General features: G+C 36.8%; 1 protein-coding gene across 3 annotated transcripts in view; it reads right to left on the bottom strand.

Annotated features, from left to right (window-relative positions):
- Nucleotides 1-3,073: 3,073 nt before the first annotated feature.
- Nucleotides 3,074-15,203, bottom strand: part of LOC144851133 (zinc finger homeobox protein 3-like) — an 84,564-nt gene continuing 72,434 nt past the window's right edge. For all 3 annotated transcript variants that reach the window (XM_078708675.1, XM_078708676.1, XM_078708677.1), the window contains one exon: nt 3,074-14,483. In XM_078708675.1, coding sequence (XP_078564801.1) covers nt 5,328-14,447 — 9,120 coding nt within the window. In that variant the 5' untranslated portion in view covers nt 14,448-14,483 and the 3' untranslated portion in view covers nt 3,074-5,327. The remainder of the gene's footprint in view (nt 14,484-15,203) is intronic.

The following is a 15,203-nucleotide window of genomic DNA, read 5'->3' as shown; positions in this document are numbered from 1 at the left end:
TTTCAGGACATTTTATTATAAAAATGAGATCATAATGATACTGTACTTCGCGACACAATCAAATAAGGGTATATTCGTATTAGTGGCCCCAGTCCGTCTATGAATTCATGCTAGTATGGTACAATATACATCAGACGCACATTATATGAATTATATTATCTTAGAAATGAAGTTCATAGGAGAAACAGTCAGATGCAATAATCGCTTTACAGCATAATTACAAAAGTGACTTGTGTATATAAATATTTCCAATTCATTAACGACAACTGTTAAGATGTCATGTTTATAATCCTCTTACAGATTGCTGAATGAGCTTCTAGAATTAAATTGCAGAGATAGAAACTTGATTAATTTATTTTAGGTTATTCCATGCCACTAAATTATCTTATGACATTCCTAGATAATTTGAAGGTAAAATTTTATATTGTGAATTTGACATTCCGAGACATTTTTGAAGATAGAGTTGTTTTATGGTTTGAATACAGTAGTGGAATAATATTGACATCTAATTTAATCATATCAGCTAAATGTAACAATAAATTTAACAGATATACATTTATATATACCCTGTACATTTCTATCATAAGAACTGGGTCCATGTATTTGGGGTTTAATTTTAAGTTAAAATTTCTATTGTAAATGAAATGTGTTCAAAATGTGAATTAATGCATTTTCAGTATGTATACAAACGCTTCGAAAAAATGGAAATCTCTCTAGTAATTGTAGACCTACAATCGTTGAGTCACTCAAGCTAAATAAAAAGAAAATCCAAAATCTGGATAGGGCCTAGAAATTACCCCAGGACAGAGCCAATCCTGTACTGGGTCAACACAGAGTCTAGAGGGGAAGATTCTCTTTCCTTGACAATTTGGAGCACTTGAATGTGTTTTAATAAAAAGTACAAATGTCAGCCTATCCTAATTCAAGCAATTCAATCAAAGCTGTAGAGCAAGCAGCAAAGGATGAAGTGCAAAGCACCCTGGGAAAACAATAACTAGATTTTTTATGGATTGCTTCATAATTCACATAAATAGATAGTACTTAACAACAAAACAGAACATAGTATTTTAGACCATAAAAACTAATTCTTAAAATTGTTTTTCTTTCAAGAATAAAAACATAAAATACTACTTCTCATAATCTCATTTGTGCAACAATTTGTACGATAATGTTCTTTATGGTGAAAATTGGCTGATGTTTTAAAATTCTTGAATTTATCATTCTAACGACCTGGTTCCGAATGCCTTTATACGAGATAATATTCTCAAAAAGGCTTTTTACTTCCAATTTTCAATTAGAATGATTTAACCGAACGATGTAATATAATATAATACAGGATAAAGTCAAAATTGATTTTACTATCTACCTAATATATCTTGTTATATTGAGCATTAATCTTGGAACAGTGAGTTTTCATTTTCGGTCGGTAATAGCTATCTCATCGTTATCTTGATTGTAACCAAATATGGGTATCGTCACAATTAATTGTATGAAATATAGCATTTTTGATGCTTTCTTAAGTGATGAGCCGCCTTTTAAGGAATATGCTCAAGCATTAGGTTCAATTATAAATATGATAAAGACATGGAGTAAGGATTGATTGATGTGTGTTATGGCAGTTTATTCTTAAAATCTGATATTATTGACGAAGGAAAAAAGAAAAAAACATCACAATTACGCATTCTTTAGGATTAAATATGGCACAGACATTTTCTTGTAAGTGGAATATCTCCATAACAATTATCGCTTGATATATTTCTTCCTTTTAATAACTCAATATCATAAAAACATCTTGAGTTGGCATTTTTCATCAAGATCAGTGTGGAAAATCTACTATGGTGGTAGTGAACTTATCTAAAGCCTTGTCTACACTATCAAAGTTTATGTGAAAAAAATGTGATGTGCCCATTTATATATATAGTAGTCATATCACTACCATATTTTGGCATATCACTAGTTGATAGTGTAGACAGAACTTTAGAAATCTACCGAACATGGTACTCTGTAAGTACAAGTCCATCTGCTGGCATTTCTGGATACCATACCACCTTTTCTTATCTTCTTCCATCAATTGCTTGGCATGCATTAGATTCAGTCCTCCTTAGATGTTATCAACATATTACTGTTTCTCTTGGAATAATCTTTTTTTCTTTTGCATTCCGCCTTTTCTTCTATGGAGTAAGAGCGGAAGGCAACTACCGATAATATAATAAAAAGTAGGTAATTTCGGTTTTTATGATTACATGAAAATTGGAGAATGTGAGCTTGGTTTCTGAAGGTCAACATGGTTTAACAGTAACTTTATTGCAGTTATTTTAGCTTAATTGCTGATTTCCACCAAGTAAGTAATACATTAACTCAGTAGTGAAAATATTTTGTACTAAATGTGTAATTATCTATTAATATACCAAGACAAATTATGTTTCAATGCCTTCATTAGTTCTTCATTAGTAAGAATAATAGCTGTCTAATGACAGGAACCAGGACAGCAATTGCACCCTTTATTAATGCTTTCAATTCAATGGCTAATAACAATAATGTTTCCGACTACAAATTAGGGATTGATTGATAATGATCTTTATCTGGAATTTAACTATTCATAACTTGCATTTATTTTTATTATATATGGGGTAATAACAGCTTATTATGGACCCTCAAGAGGAGTGATATCTGATGATAGTGATGGTGGTGGTATAACCATCTAACCTACTAAAATGGACAATTCTAAAAAATGTGAATGCCCAAGACGTTTTTAAATTGCATGCAGTAATGTAATGGAGTAATAAGTCTCCCACCCAAGAAGTAGTCATCATGACTTTTTTACACTTCAATATTCACCATTCGATGGGCTTGTGACGTAGTGTGTTGGACGTTGGATTACTGATCATGATCGTGGTTCAAATCCAACTCTCGCTGTATTGCTTGTATCCTTAGGCAAGGAACTTTGCCCCTCTCCACCCAAGTGTATAAAATGGGTACATTTTGCACTGATTAATAACAATAACATTAACAATATTATCTACAGTATATTATTGTTTCAAATACAAAAAAAAAAAAACAATAGACGAAAAAGTAGTTTCTTGTCATTGAATGTATGACATTTTAATAACATGACCATTTTATATAACGGAATCTGGCATGTCTACAGCTACGTAAGTTTAAACAAGGGCTGTATCGCAACAACGCTACACGCATTACGTCTACAAAGAGACGAACCAAATCAACACAAAACACACATACAAACATGACAATTAAATCAAATAAGTAAGAATGCACCCGATTCTATAGCGCCCTCACAAGCACTCGTGTAAAATTCGTACACTGATTTGGTCAGAAGGTAGGAACTATTACGTTATGTATAAAACTGAATATATAAGAATTATTTCAAAATAACAACTGAAAAAATAATGATTTATAAAATGAATATCTGCATACAAATGTCTAATAGGAAAAAAAAATTGTTAGGATATCATCATTTACAAGATTAACCGTAAATGTAGTAACATGTTAATATACAAGGGATCAGTACGGATATCAACAAAAGGTTCACCAACTTTATATTGGTAAAGAACTCGTTCTGGGTATATTACAAACAGTTATGTAATGATACTGTAATGGAACTTAGCATAGTATATACACCATTCATTTTAAAAATCTACCTATTATCATATAGTATTAATCACACAGTAATTATTATTTTTTTTTTTTTAACCCAAAATAGGATCAGGCTTTTTTCTTTGTATATATAAAAAAAGTAAAGTATCAGTTTCGTTATAGTTTGCAACAGTATATGGGATAAAACGCTACCACTTGTTTTGCTTTCAGCAGAAATCATTACATACATACACAACCATCTTTTTTTTCTATCACTAAATTTTTGTATAATAATTCCCTAAGCAAATAAAACATTTCACATACAAAATAATATGCAGCACAAAGCTAAAAATGATACAGTGAATTACATAAGCTAAAACATATCATAAAATGGTCGCAGCATTAATATATTATGATTTCATTTTCGCATTTGACCAATCACAGACTAGTACTTATTATTGGTCATGAATATGTATTATATCTAAAACAGATTGACCAACCGTGACCTTTCGTATGGTCATTTGAATATTCAAGGTAGCATTGGAGCATAACATGCAAAGTACTAAGTTTTTAAAAATACACAGCTGGGTAAAAATAACAAAAATTAATATTCTTAACAATAATTGATTATATATAATGATTTACACAAGGAATTGTACCTTAATTCTAGCAAAATAAATGTTCCTATCAAACAGCAATAAAAAAGTTAAAGCAATAGCTCTATAAAATTTTGACTACACTTTAATACAAAATAAAAATTTTATAGATCAGTAATATATAGAATCTATGTCACTATAAAACATAAAGATATAAAAAAAAAATATGTAAGTCAATTAAAAGCGTATTTAAGTTGCATGCATTAAAAAATATTACATTTCAGCCTAACATGGGAGTGTACAATGTTTAAATAAAGGCGACAAAACATTATACATACACCCTCTTAAGGTCTTGGAATAGAGAATATATAGTTTATAAAAAATAGTTGCATCACATACAACTACAACATGCCAAGATGAGAATTGTAATTCCACCTTTACATCATTGTAAATAATAATTCTTAGTCGCATACATTGAAATTGATTTGTGACTAAAAACTCGCAAATAAATCGTATAAAACCATGATCAACGTGTCAGGTGATTCGTATTTCAATTAAATTTGTTTCGCATTGAAATTGACTAATCAACGGAAAATTTAAAACCTTAATTCTCTGCGATTTATATTAAAATATAGTCATGCTAATATCAGTAATATAATGTCTTAATTTACTTAAATCTAAGAAACTCATTTGCATTCATGTATAACAGAATCATTTTTCTGACGCCGCAATATATAATAAGCTCATAATATAAAGACTATGTTTCATCAAAATTGGTTGATATTTTCAATATTGTATAATAAAAGATTTTATTTCTAGCTAGTAAGACTACTTGGTTAGGAGCACCTCTTGATAAAACCCTTTGATAAAATATAATATAATTAGAATGAATTATTAAAAATTAATTATTCAAGATTTCTATCCGGTGTGTGTAATAATTACATTATTTGAATTCCTTATATAGAATAGATAGTTTGCATATGCTAATAAAAGTCAACAAAAACATACACATGACATTTGACCTTCCACCTCCAATTGCAATTAGTCCCATAATCTATCTTCAAAATTGTTAATTATTTGTATCCATGAAAAGTATGTTTGCCAAACAGGTTGATCATCAATTTTGGTCATTATATTTTATTCACTTTTCACTTTCACTGTCGTTGCAATCTTGGTCTTCACATAATGTTCAACATGTTTTTTATGTACACTACTTTCCAAATGTTTCAACGCGTCATCTTCAGTGATAAGTGCTTCCCTGGGACATGCCTGACACAGAAACCTATTGGACGGCAGTTTCTCAACGGTCTGTTCAACATTCACCACTTGCCCCATATAACATGCTGTAACTTGGTGTGATGTAACTGAATCCCTATCAGTAAACACTCGCTCACATTTCTTGCAGAGGTATCGGTTGGTAGAAGATTTTGGTCGTAGAATCAATCCTTCTTTATCCTTTGAAAATTTCTCAGATTTTGTTGATGGCAAAGTTGCAGATGACGTAGATGCAGATGACGATGGTTTAGAAGCAGTTTTTTCTGGTTTTGGAGAAGATGACTGACCGCCCTGAGCTGCAGCCAGGCCTCCATATGACTGAAGAAGTTGCGGTGGGATTGCTCCTTGCATTGTTGATGGGTCGTACGGATAGAATGCCTCATTGCCACCCATGGCATACATGGCTGGGTACATGAACGGCATTTGTGCATAGTATGGTGCAAATGATCCATAGAGGTACTGTACAAGAGCTGCATCATTTCTAGCAACTGCCATGTTCATCTGAGCTGCAACAGCTGCTGCTTCACCAGCAGTGGAAGGTTTTGGGCTTCGGCTTTCATCTTTTTCGTCTGCTCCACTCTCTTTCTTAATCTTACTGACTGCTTCATTCTGTGCAGCGAGCAGCATTTGTTGTTGTATTTGAGGTGACATCATCTGAGCAGACATCGCTTGTTGCATTGCTTGCATTTGTGCCGCCGCCATTGGTGACATCATGCTTTGATGCATTAATGCAGCTTGGTGGTTTGCCAACATACTTTGCGATGCATGATCAGTTAGTGAACCTTCTCCAGCATATGCTTCTGTTTCTGGTGCCTCCTTGCTAATTTTTCTGCGAATGTTACGAATGTGTAACTCAGTGAATATGTGATCTCTGACGGACATATTCAATGAGTATTTTACATTACATAATTTACAACTGCCTTCGTTTTCTCCAGAGCCCATTAAACCAATCTGTTTGGTGAAATTAGTTTTTATCTTCTTCTCTTTCGCCCTGGCATTTTGGAACCAGACCTGAACAACACGCTTTGGTAAACCAATCTCGCGTCCCAACAATTCACATTCATGCATGGTAGGCGTTCGGTAGTCACCATAGCAGTATTTTAAAACCTTTAACTGGGAAGGACTTATCTGTGTTCGGTAACGCTTAGAAAAATCTTTTGATTTCTGACTGTCAGTTTCATCAGCAAAACTAATGGAATCATCACTTCTTTCAACAGATCCAGCCTCTGAAGGGGTTGTTTCAATAATCTCATCTCCGAGCATGCTTCCACCAGGTGACATGAGATCTGAATCCTTAGTGGCAACTGTAGCCAAATCATCATCATCCATTGTATATTCTATGTCTTCTCCTTCAAAGGAACCATTAGTTTTCACAACTAAACCTTCATACTTGCTACTGAGAGAAACTGATTCACCTTTGTCCTTGATATCATATTTGCTGCCATCATCAGATACATCATCATACCGACTTGTAGATTTGTGCATGGACAAATTCATGGCCTGTTCACACTCGTTCATACCACTAGGGCTAATTTGAGACGGTGACTGTGCCAATATACTGTCAATGGCACCTGGTGTTAGCTGTTGGTCACTGTGGTGTATCTTAATATGGCCTTCAAGAGCACTTTTTAATTTAAACAGTGCCTTGCAGAATGGACACCGCCTGTGAATGTTGTTTGGTGCACTCATCCGAAATTGTCCTTTGCGTTCTCTAGCTCTTGTGTTTTGGAACCAAACCTGAACAACTCTCTTTTTCAATCCAACTTCTTTTGATATCATATCTAGCATACGTCTTGTTGGGTTACTATCCTCTTGAAATTTGGAGTACAAAATATCAAGCTGAGCAGCAGAGATTGTTGTCCTAAGGCGCTTGTCTCGTGGTTGATCTGCAGAACTACTGTTCAGCTCAGTTGATGGTTCAGATGATGTAGAACCTGAAGCTTCATCACTGGCTTCAGAGTGTTTTCTTTTAGAAGGTGATTTTGCAGCGAGCTCTTTTCCAGTGACATAGTTGAAGTATTGCTCAGGTGTCATACCTTGCTCATAGGGCATGTACATCATGTTGTAAGGCAATTGTGATTGCATGTATCCACCAAATAAATTCATACCCATCATATGGACCTGTTGATGTTCTTGCCATTGTTCAAAGTGAGGGAATACCATGCTGCATTTTTCACACTGGTAGTGAACTACTGGACCTGATGAGGAACTTCTGCTGCTCTTATCTTCTGCTTTTATACCATCTCTTGCATCTCTACTGCTGTCTCTTGCATCTCGACTACCATCCCTTGCATCCCGACTACTATCTCTTGTATCCCGACTACTGTCCCTTCCATCCCGACTACCATCCCTTGCATCCCTACTACTATCTCTCGTATCCCGACTACTTTCTTTTGCATCCCGGCTACTGTCTCTAGGTTCCCTGCCTTCTCTGCTCTCTCTTAACTCAGAATTAAGTTTTGGCAGTTTCTCTTTAGGTGTTAGTATATCTGAGGCAACACTGGATGATGAAGCATGTCTCTTATTTGAAGTTTTATGAGTAGAGAGATCCTGACCAGAAGGACTATTCTCTGAAGCTGACTCCATACCACTGTCTTCTTTAAAGCACTGGGATTTTTGATGACGAATCAGTTCATAGAATCTCTGGAATACCAAGAAGCATTTATTACATTGGTAATTTAAGCCAGGAGTTCTCTTGTATCTCACTCCATCTCCATCCCCTTCACCTTCTGGTGCTGGCTGATTCTCAAACACCTTTCTAGCCTTTTGTCTCGCATTTTGAAACCAGACAACGATTACTCTTGGACTGAGATTTAGCATTCTTGACAAGTGTTCCAAATCATCGTCCTTAGGATAGGCATTTGATTCAAAGAAATCTTGCAAGATTTTAACTTGATAATCAGTGAATCTCGTACGACCTGCTCTTCTAGAACCAGAACTGGCACTTGGGCTTTGAGGTGTAGATGTAGAAGCTGCACATGGTGAAGTAAGAGGTGACGTGAAGGTTGGTGATGTGAGTATAGGTGACATTAACGTTGGAGAGGTAGCTGGGCTCATACTTTCTGAGGTAGTTGAATGAATAGTTGACCTTGATGATGGAGTATGAGGTGGTGGAGCAAATGACATTGATTCTGAAGTTGGCCTTTTCATTGATATTGGCATATAAGATGACGAGGGTAACAAATTCAACTCTGTTGTTAGGGCTAACGGTTTCATTTCTTGCTTCAGTATCGGAGATTCAGGTGGATCTAGTAGAGAGGTGGTTGGTGGGTTGTTGAAATTATACGGAGAATCTTTATTACGTTGCCTCTCTTTGAAAAGTGTATTTCGGAACCAATGTTTGATTACTTTATGAGGGAGGCATGATTTTTGTGACATCTCCTGAATCTGGTCTTCACTTGGGGAGTTGTTAATGTCAAAGTAAGCACGCAATATTTTGAGTTGGTCATCGCTGATGCGTGTACGAGCTCTCTTAGGAGACTTCTGCATGTAGTTCGGATCAAGGTACTGTAAGGGTTGCATATGAGGCATGGATGGTACAGGGTACACAGCCTGTACACCAGGAAGCATGGCTTGCATTGGAGGTACCATGCCAAAAGGGAATGAATTAGCCATAAACATTTGTTGTGATGCCAATGCTTGAGCTGAGAGTGCCTGGGCAGTCATTTGAGCTTGTAGATGCTGTGACTGTTCCTGTTGGGATTGTGAAGCTTGCTTTTGTAAGGCCTGGTCTTTTAAATTCAGCTGCTGGGGAGTAATTCCCGGTAATGGTTGACCAGTGCCATTTGGTTTATCTGTGTCCTTTTCTATTTTCACTGTTATCTGTTCTGCTTTTGGTTTGGACTCATTTTCAGCTGCAAGTGCCAAAGCATACTCTTCTTGTCTGTAGTCATTTGAATACATCTCCACGTCATCACTAGGTAATAGACTTTTATGTACTTCTTCTACATGGGCTTTGTATACCCATATGCTAGAGAATTCTTTCTTGCAATCTAGACAAGAAAATTTATCTTTCTCAGCAATGCTTGATGGTAGGCCCTGTGCACATTCATTAAATTGTTGAACCAAGTCATATCCATAACCTTCAAGTAGACGTCTCTGAATGGCTGAACGCCTACGACGAAGCATCAATGTTGGATCCATCATTTTCTGGCTGAGTTGAGAAGGAGATAATGGTTCTGGTTCCTCTTCTTCCTCAGCAGTTGCATAACAACTTGTTTCTTGATGTTTCTGCAAAGCCTCTTGACTGACAAAGACTGATGTACATTTGTCACAGCCATACAGATTCTGCTGAGGCAAGAGAGGATTATGAAGCATCATAGCAGCTGCCATGTTGGCCATTGCCTGAGCTTGTGCATCTGCAAAATGTGCCATGCTGGCACCTCTGAGGTCATCCTTCGTTGCTTGATGATGAAGTTGGTGTAGTGTCTGTTGCATATCTTGATGATACATGAGATCTGCCTTTTCTTCAGCCTCTCTAACTTTTTCTTGTTCAGCCTCAAGTCTTTTTTGCATCTTTTCCATTGCCTTCTCTGCATTTGATTGTTGATTTGGAGGTTTTGATTGAAGTTCCAAGTTTTGAGCCTGAGTAGTTTGTTCATTGTTATTAATTGACGCTCGGTTTTCAGCCTTTGTCGTGTTTCTTTTATGAAGAACTGATCGCATATGGATATCCAATGTTGTGGATTGACTGTAAGCCACTTTGCAAACTTCACATTTGTATGGCTTGTCTTGTTGTGGTTCTGGCATTTGTTCCATGTCTACTACATCAGTGCACAATGTCTTGTTTAATTTGTGTAAATGAGAAACTGAATTCAAATGAACCAGCAAAATGCTCTTTTGAGTGAACGATTCCCTACACACATCACACTTGAATGGACGATTTGGATTATTGAATTTATCAACAACAGGCAGTGTGTAAGGAATTCTATCACCTCTTCTATGAAGCAACGTTTTGTTGTGAGAAGACAATTCACTCTGCAATCTGAAGCCATAGTGACACCGATGACATTTGAACTTTTTGACAGGGTCAGTATAACTTTCATCAGTTGGTTTTTCAGCTGCCTCATTCCAACTTGCAAAAATACTGTCAATAGAAGAAGAACCTTCCATCTTGGGGCTTTCCGGAGCATTTTCATCTACCTCAGGTTCTGGTACTTCTTCCAATGAGTTAGAAAATTTCTCAGTGTCAGATATAGCATTGACAAACTTAAGAAGATCTCCTTTGCTTAGTTCAAGATGGTCGTTCTCCAGATGTCTACGAAGAGCACCAAGAGTGTGAAAGTTCTGTTGACAGATGCTGCAGATAGTTGCCTCTTTGAGCAAATGCTGTTGAGCATGAAGTTCTAACCTCTCCTCTGTTGGAAATGACTGGTTACATTGACTGCAGTAGAATTTATAATTTTGCTGCAGTTGGTGTTTCTTTGCATGAATCTCTTTGAAGTGCATTTGTAGAACAGATGCAGACTTGAAATACTGATTACATCCTTTCTTCCAACAAAGAAAGCCGGGGCCTCCAGGAGTATCTTGTTCAGTCAATGGACACGTATCATTTTGGTGATCATAAAGAAGATCAATATTAGCAAATTTAAGGTGGCATTTCTGACATCTGTAGGTATCACCTGAATCCTCATAACATGGAGAATCTCTAGAATTTGATGGTGGTCTTTCTATAGATTCGGTGGCTGCCGTTTCAGGTAAAGTTTGTGGTTGAGATACAGGTGTTGCTGAACCACTTTGTGAGCCAAAGTCAAGAGCAGAAATCAGTCGCTGAATACATTCTCGTGATACACTGTGAGACTCCATTAAATGGACCTCCAGATTTATCTTGTTAGTACAGATTTCTTGACACAGAGAACATCGTAATAGTGCAGGTGGTTTGATGCTGTGTTGTGATAAAACATGTGCAGTAATACGTTGTTGATCGGTGCTGCTATATTTGCAGTACCTACAATTATAGATCTGGTTATTATTTGAATTTTGGTCTTCTAGTTCAGCCAACTGACTTGTAGTCTGACTTTCGTCTGCAGAATCTTTCACATCTATCCCTGTTGGAGAAGGTTTATCTTTCTTTGAAAGATCTAATGCTCCTTCAGCAGAAGATGGTGATGGAGGTGCAATTGCTGGTGACGGACTGTCATCATCCTGTTCCTTTCTAAGATGCTGCAAGGACTGAACATGCTGCATAAGATTCATTTTTCCCTTTGTAGAATAATTACAAAGAGTGCAATGAAATCTTTTGGAAACTGAATTTACTGTGATATTCATTTGTTGAAGTCTTCGGAACAACTTCATATTTGATTCATGCCGGTAGTTACCCGGTTGGGAATGTGCACTAAGTTTCTCCACACTGTATGTATAGAAGTCGCAGGCATTACAGCGTACTTGGGTGGGATTTCCAACATTCAGATATTTCAGCCGCCATTCATTTTGTTTTCCACCTTCTCTGATGTGGTTAAAAAGTTGTAGTTTTTGCATATGCTTGTCAGTCTTGGTATGTAACTGGAAATTTGCTTTAAGATGAGTGCTATAATTGCATAGAATGCACTGCTGGAGATCACCACCAATCACAAGACGCCAAAGATCTTCACAAGGTTGGTTACGATCTCGCTGTAAATGTACCTGTAGCTCTTTTAGATCATCTGTGCCAAATTTGTTACAGACAGAGCAATGATACTTGTTGAGAGGTTGGTTCTTTGAAGGATCATCATCCTCAGCTGGTGACTCATCCATAAACTCCTCCTGTTGTGGTTGTTGTTGCGGTGGCATCATCTGCATTCCATTTACTAATGCAGCATATGCGGCAGGATCATATGCTGCAGAAGCATATTGAGCCATCAAGTTCTGCATATCAACTGCTGTACCATCAGGTGAGATCATCGGCATCAACTGCTGTGTCATATACGCAGCATATACCGATTCTTCTGATTGGAATGGTCCAAATTTTGTCATTTCTCTTTGCATCTGAGAAACATTCTGTTGAATGGCTAGCATGTTATGCATGTGCTTCTCACTTGTCATATGAATTCGTAAATTCCTGGCAACATTTGTTTCATAATCACAAACATCACAGCGCCATGTTTGCTTCGGTTTTGGTTTGGCCCCTCCTGGTACATCAATATTGGTCTGGAGGTATAAGTGATCACCACCATTTTGTAGTTCTTTAAGATTATTCAGATGCTTATCAGATTGATTATGAATACTCAAGTTTCCTTTTGTAGTTGTTGAGTAGTTGCAAATGTCACATCGGTATGGCTTGTAGCCACAAGTGTATGTCTCACCCCTGGAGAGGCGAGGATGTGACTGATTGGTCTCGCAGTAAACACATTTGGTCTCGGATTCTGGGTGTTTTTCCTTCATGTGTGCTTCTAAAGTTTGTTGATATTTATAATGCCAATTGCATTTCGGACATTTCAATGTTTTACATGAATTCCTTGAATGCATCATGGTCATATGACCTCCAAGTGAACGTGAAGACCCTAGTACCATGTCACATTTCGGGCACTCAACGCTACTACTCATTTGGTGTTCTCCCTCTGATGTGCACAGATGACCATCAGAATCTGGGTTAGAAGTGACAGACATGGGACTCTCGGTGAATACAAAATTGCTGGTTCCTTCACAACTATCTGGTCTATTGTCTTTTGGAGTTGATTCTCGTCGAGTAAGAGCACCATCTTTAGTTTCATCGCTTGCACCGTCTGCAGAATTTATATCATTAGCATTGCTGGTAGGTACCTTGAAATCACACACTTTTTCACTTTCTTGTTCTGCCTTTAAGGCACACTGTTCTGCACGAGTCCTATCTGAGGAGTTACCCTTAGATGAGGCACATTTTATTTCAGATTCAGTAGAATTACAGACAGGTGTATTAGAATCAGCACCTGGTGAGGCATCACTGTCCTCATAGTGTTCATCACTAATGTTCTCAGTACTGTTTCTTTCATTCTCTTCCTGACGATCATTACATGGTTCGATGACCTTTGACATGTTTGATGTTGTTGGGTAATCATAATTCATTGTTTGAATCGGGAAAAGTGATGGAAAGAAGTTACTTTCAGAATGTGGCTTGGAGCTATTTATCCATGGTGCTGGGTTTTCGGTGGACTTTAGTTCTAGGAATGATAGAAGTGCGGATTTATCCTTTCCGTGGCCTTGTATAATGGCCGACTGGCTTTTTCGTGACATTACTTTACGCTCTAGCTCATTCAGTTCCAGTATATGTTCGCTTGTAGCGTGCATAAGGAATGATTTGGAATTGCCAAACGAGAGTTTACATAAAAAGCACATTAAAATCGGTTTTCCGTGTCCTTCCAATGTTTCATCTTGGTGGTTTAAATCGCAATTGTCTTTTTTACTGTCACCATTTTCCGAACAGTTTTGTCGCATGTCATAAACTCGAAAACTGTGAACAACTGGATTGGAGTACTGCTTTGTCAAATCAGCCTCGAACTGCGCAAATCTTTTCACCGTCATATACGCAGGTATATGTAATGCATTGACGATCTGAGGACTAGAGGTATGGTTTGCATTTTTACCGTCAGACTCATTGTCCAGAAAATTGTCATTATCAAGCAACTCAGAATTATCAATGAGAAATGCAGAGCCATCAGGTCGGTAAACAATTTCACCTTCAAAATTTTCAATATCGCTAACATCGCTTCCATCCCAACTAACAATCTCATCAGGTTGAGACTGGACTCCGTAATCATTGCAAGGAGTCTCGCAATCGACGTCCTGCTCAGACAATTCTTCCATTTTGACAACATTGGCAGCAATTTTAGTACTGGAATTTTCCTTCCTGGCTTTCAGAATGGCTCCATTTTGAAGTGGATTCTGCGACAGTCCAAATGCTGTGTGATTAGGCTGTTTGTCCTTCAAGTCATTGTGTTTTGTAAGTCCACCATTGGGTAAAGGTTGGTAAGAAGTGGCAATGGCTGCTAGTGTATTCGTCTCGGACATCATTCTGTCTACTTGTACCATCCACTGACATTGCTACTATTCTTAAAATGTCTTTATCTGTAAGATATAAATAGGAATATATTAAGTACAATAAAGATATATTACAATTTATCGTAGACACAAAATACCAGCATAGTCAATACTATATAAGATTCCAAAATGTTTATGCACTGTATATCAATTTTATCTATTACCTACAATCATAGGTTTATTGCAATGTGTCTATATGCACTATTACGGGATTTCTAGGTGTTACTGTATAAATGTGTTGGCAAAGATAAAGCAAAAACAAAGATTTTAAGACAGGCAAACAGCTGAAGAGTGTCCATCCCGAACCAGGACAGGATGTAAGCAAATGCTGATTACAAGGCCTAGCTTTTTTAGACTCGATACATTTTGACCAATGCCTGTGGGGGAAACACTCGCAGTTGGCTAATCATTAAGTGTAATTAATGATACAGTTGTTGTCACATGTAAAAACGACGAGTTGTCTGTCATCTCTGATTATCGCAAACAAAAATCTGACAGTAAGACAACATTCACATTCACAAGTTCATGTCTTGATCAGTAAAAACAGACATAACAAGCATGACTGTTAAATTGCAATTAAAATCAATAAAAGCAAAAGATGCTTTGAGTTTTGTTTCAACAAAAAGATAATTTTCTATAGAAGCTATAGATCTAGTTTTTTTTAACGAGGGCCATCCTGATCACAAATATTGATAAATCGTCAATTTAAAACTCAAGGCATAAAGTAAAATAAAATGGCATAATCAT

This window comes from Antedon bifida, chromosome 8 (assembly GCF_963402885.1).
Source record: "Antedon bifida chromosome 8, ecAntBifi1.1, whole genome shotgun sequence".
NCBI lineage: Eukaryota > Metazoa > Echinodermata > Crinoidea > Comatulida > Antedonidae > Antedon > Antedon bifida.
The sequence above is the reverse complement of the archived record's forward strand: the minus strand, read 5'-3'. Positions and strand labels throughout refer to the sequence as shown.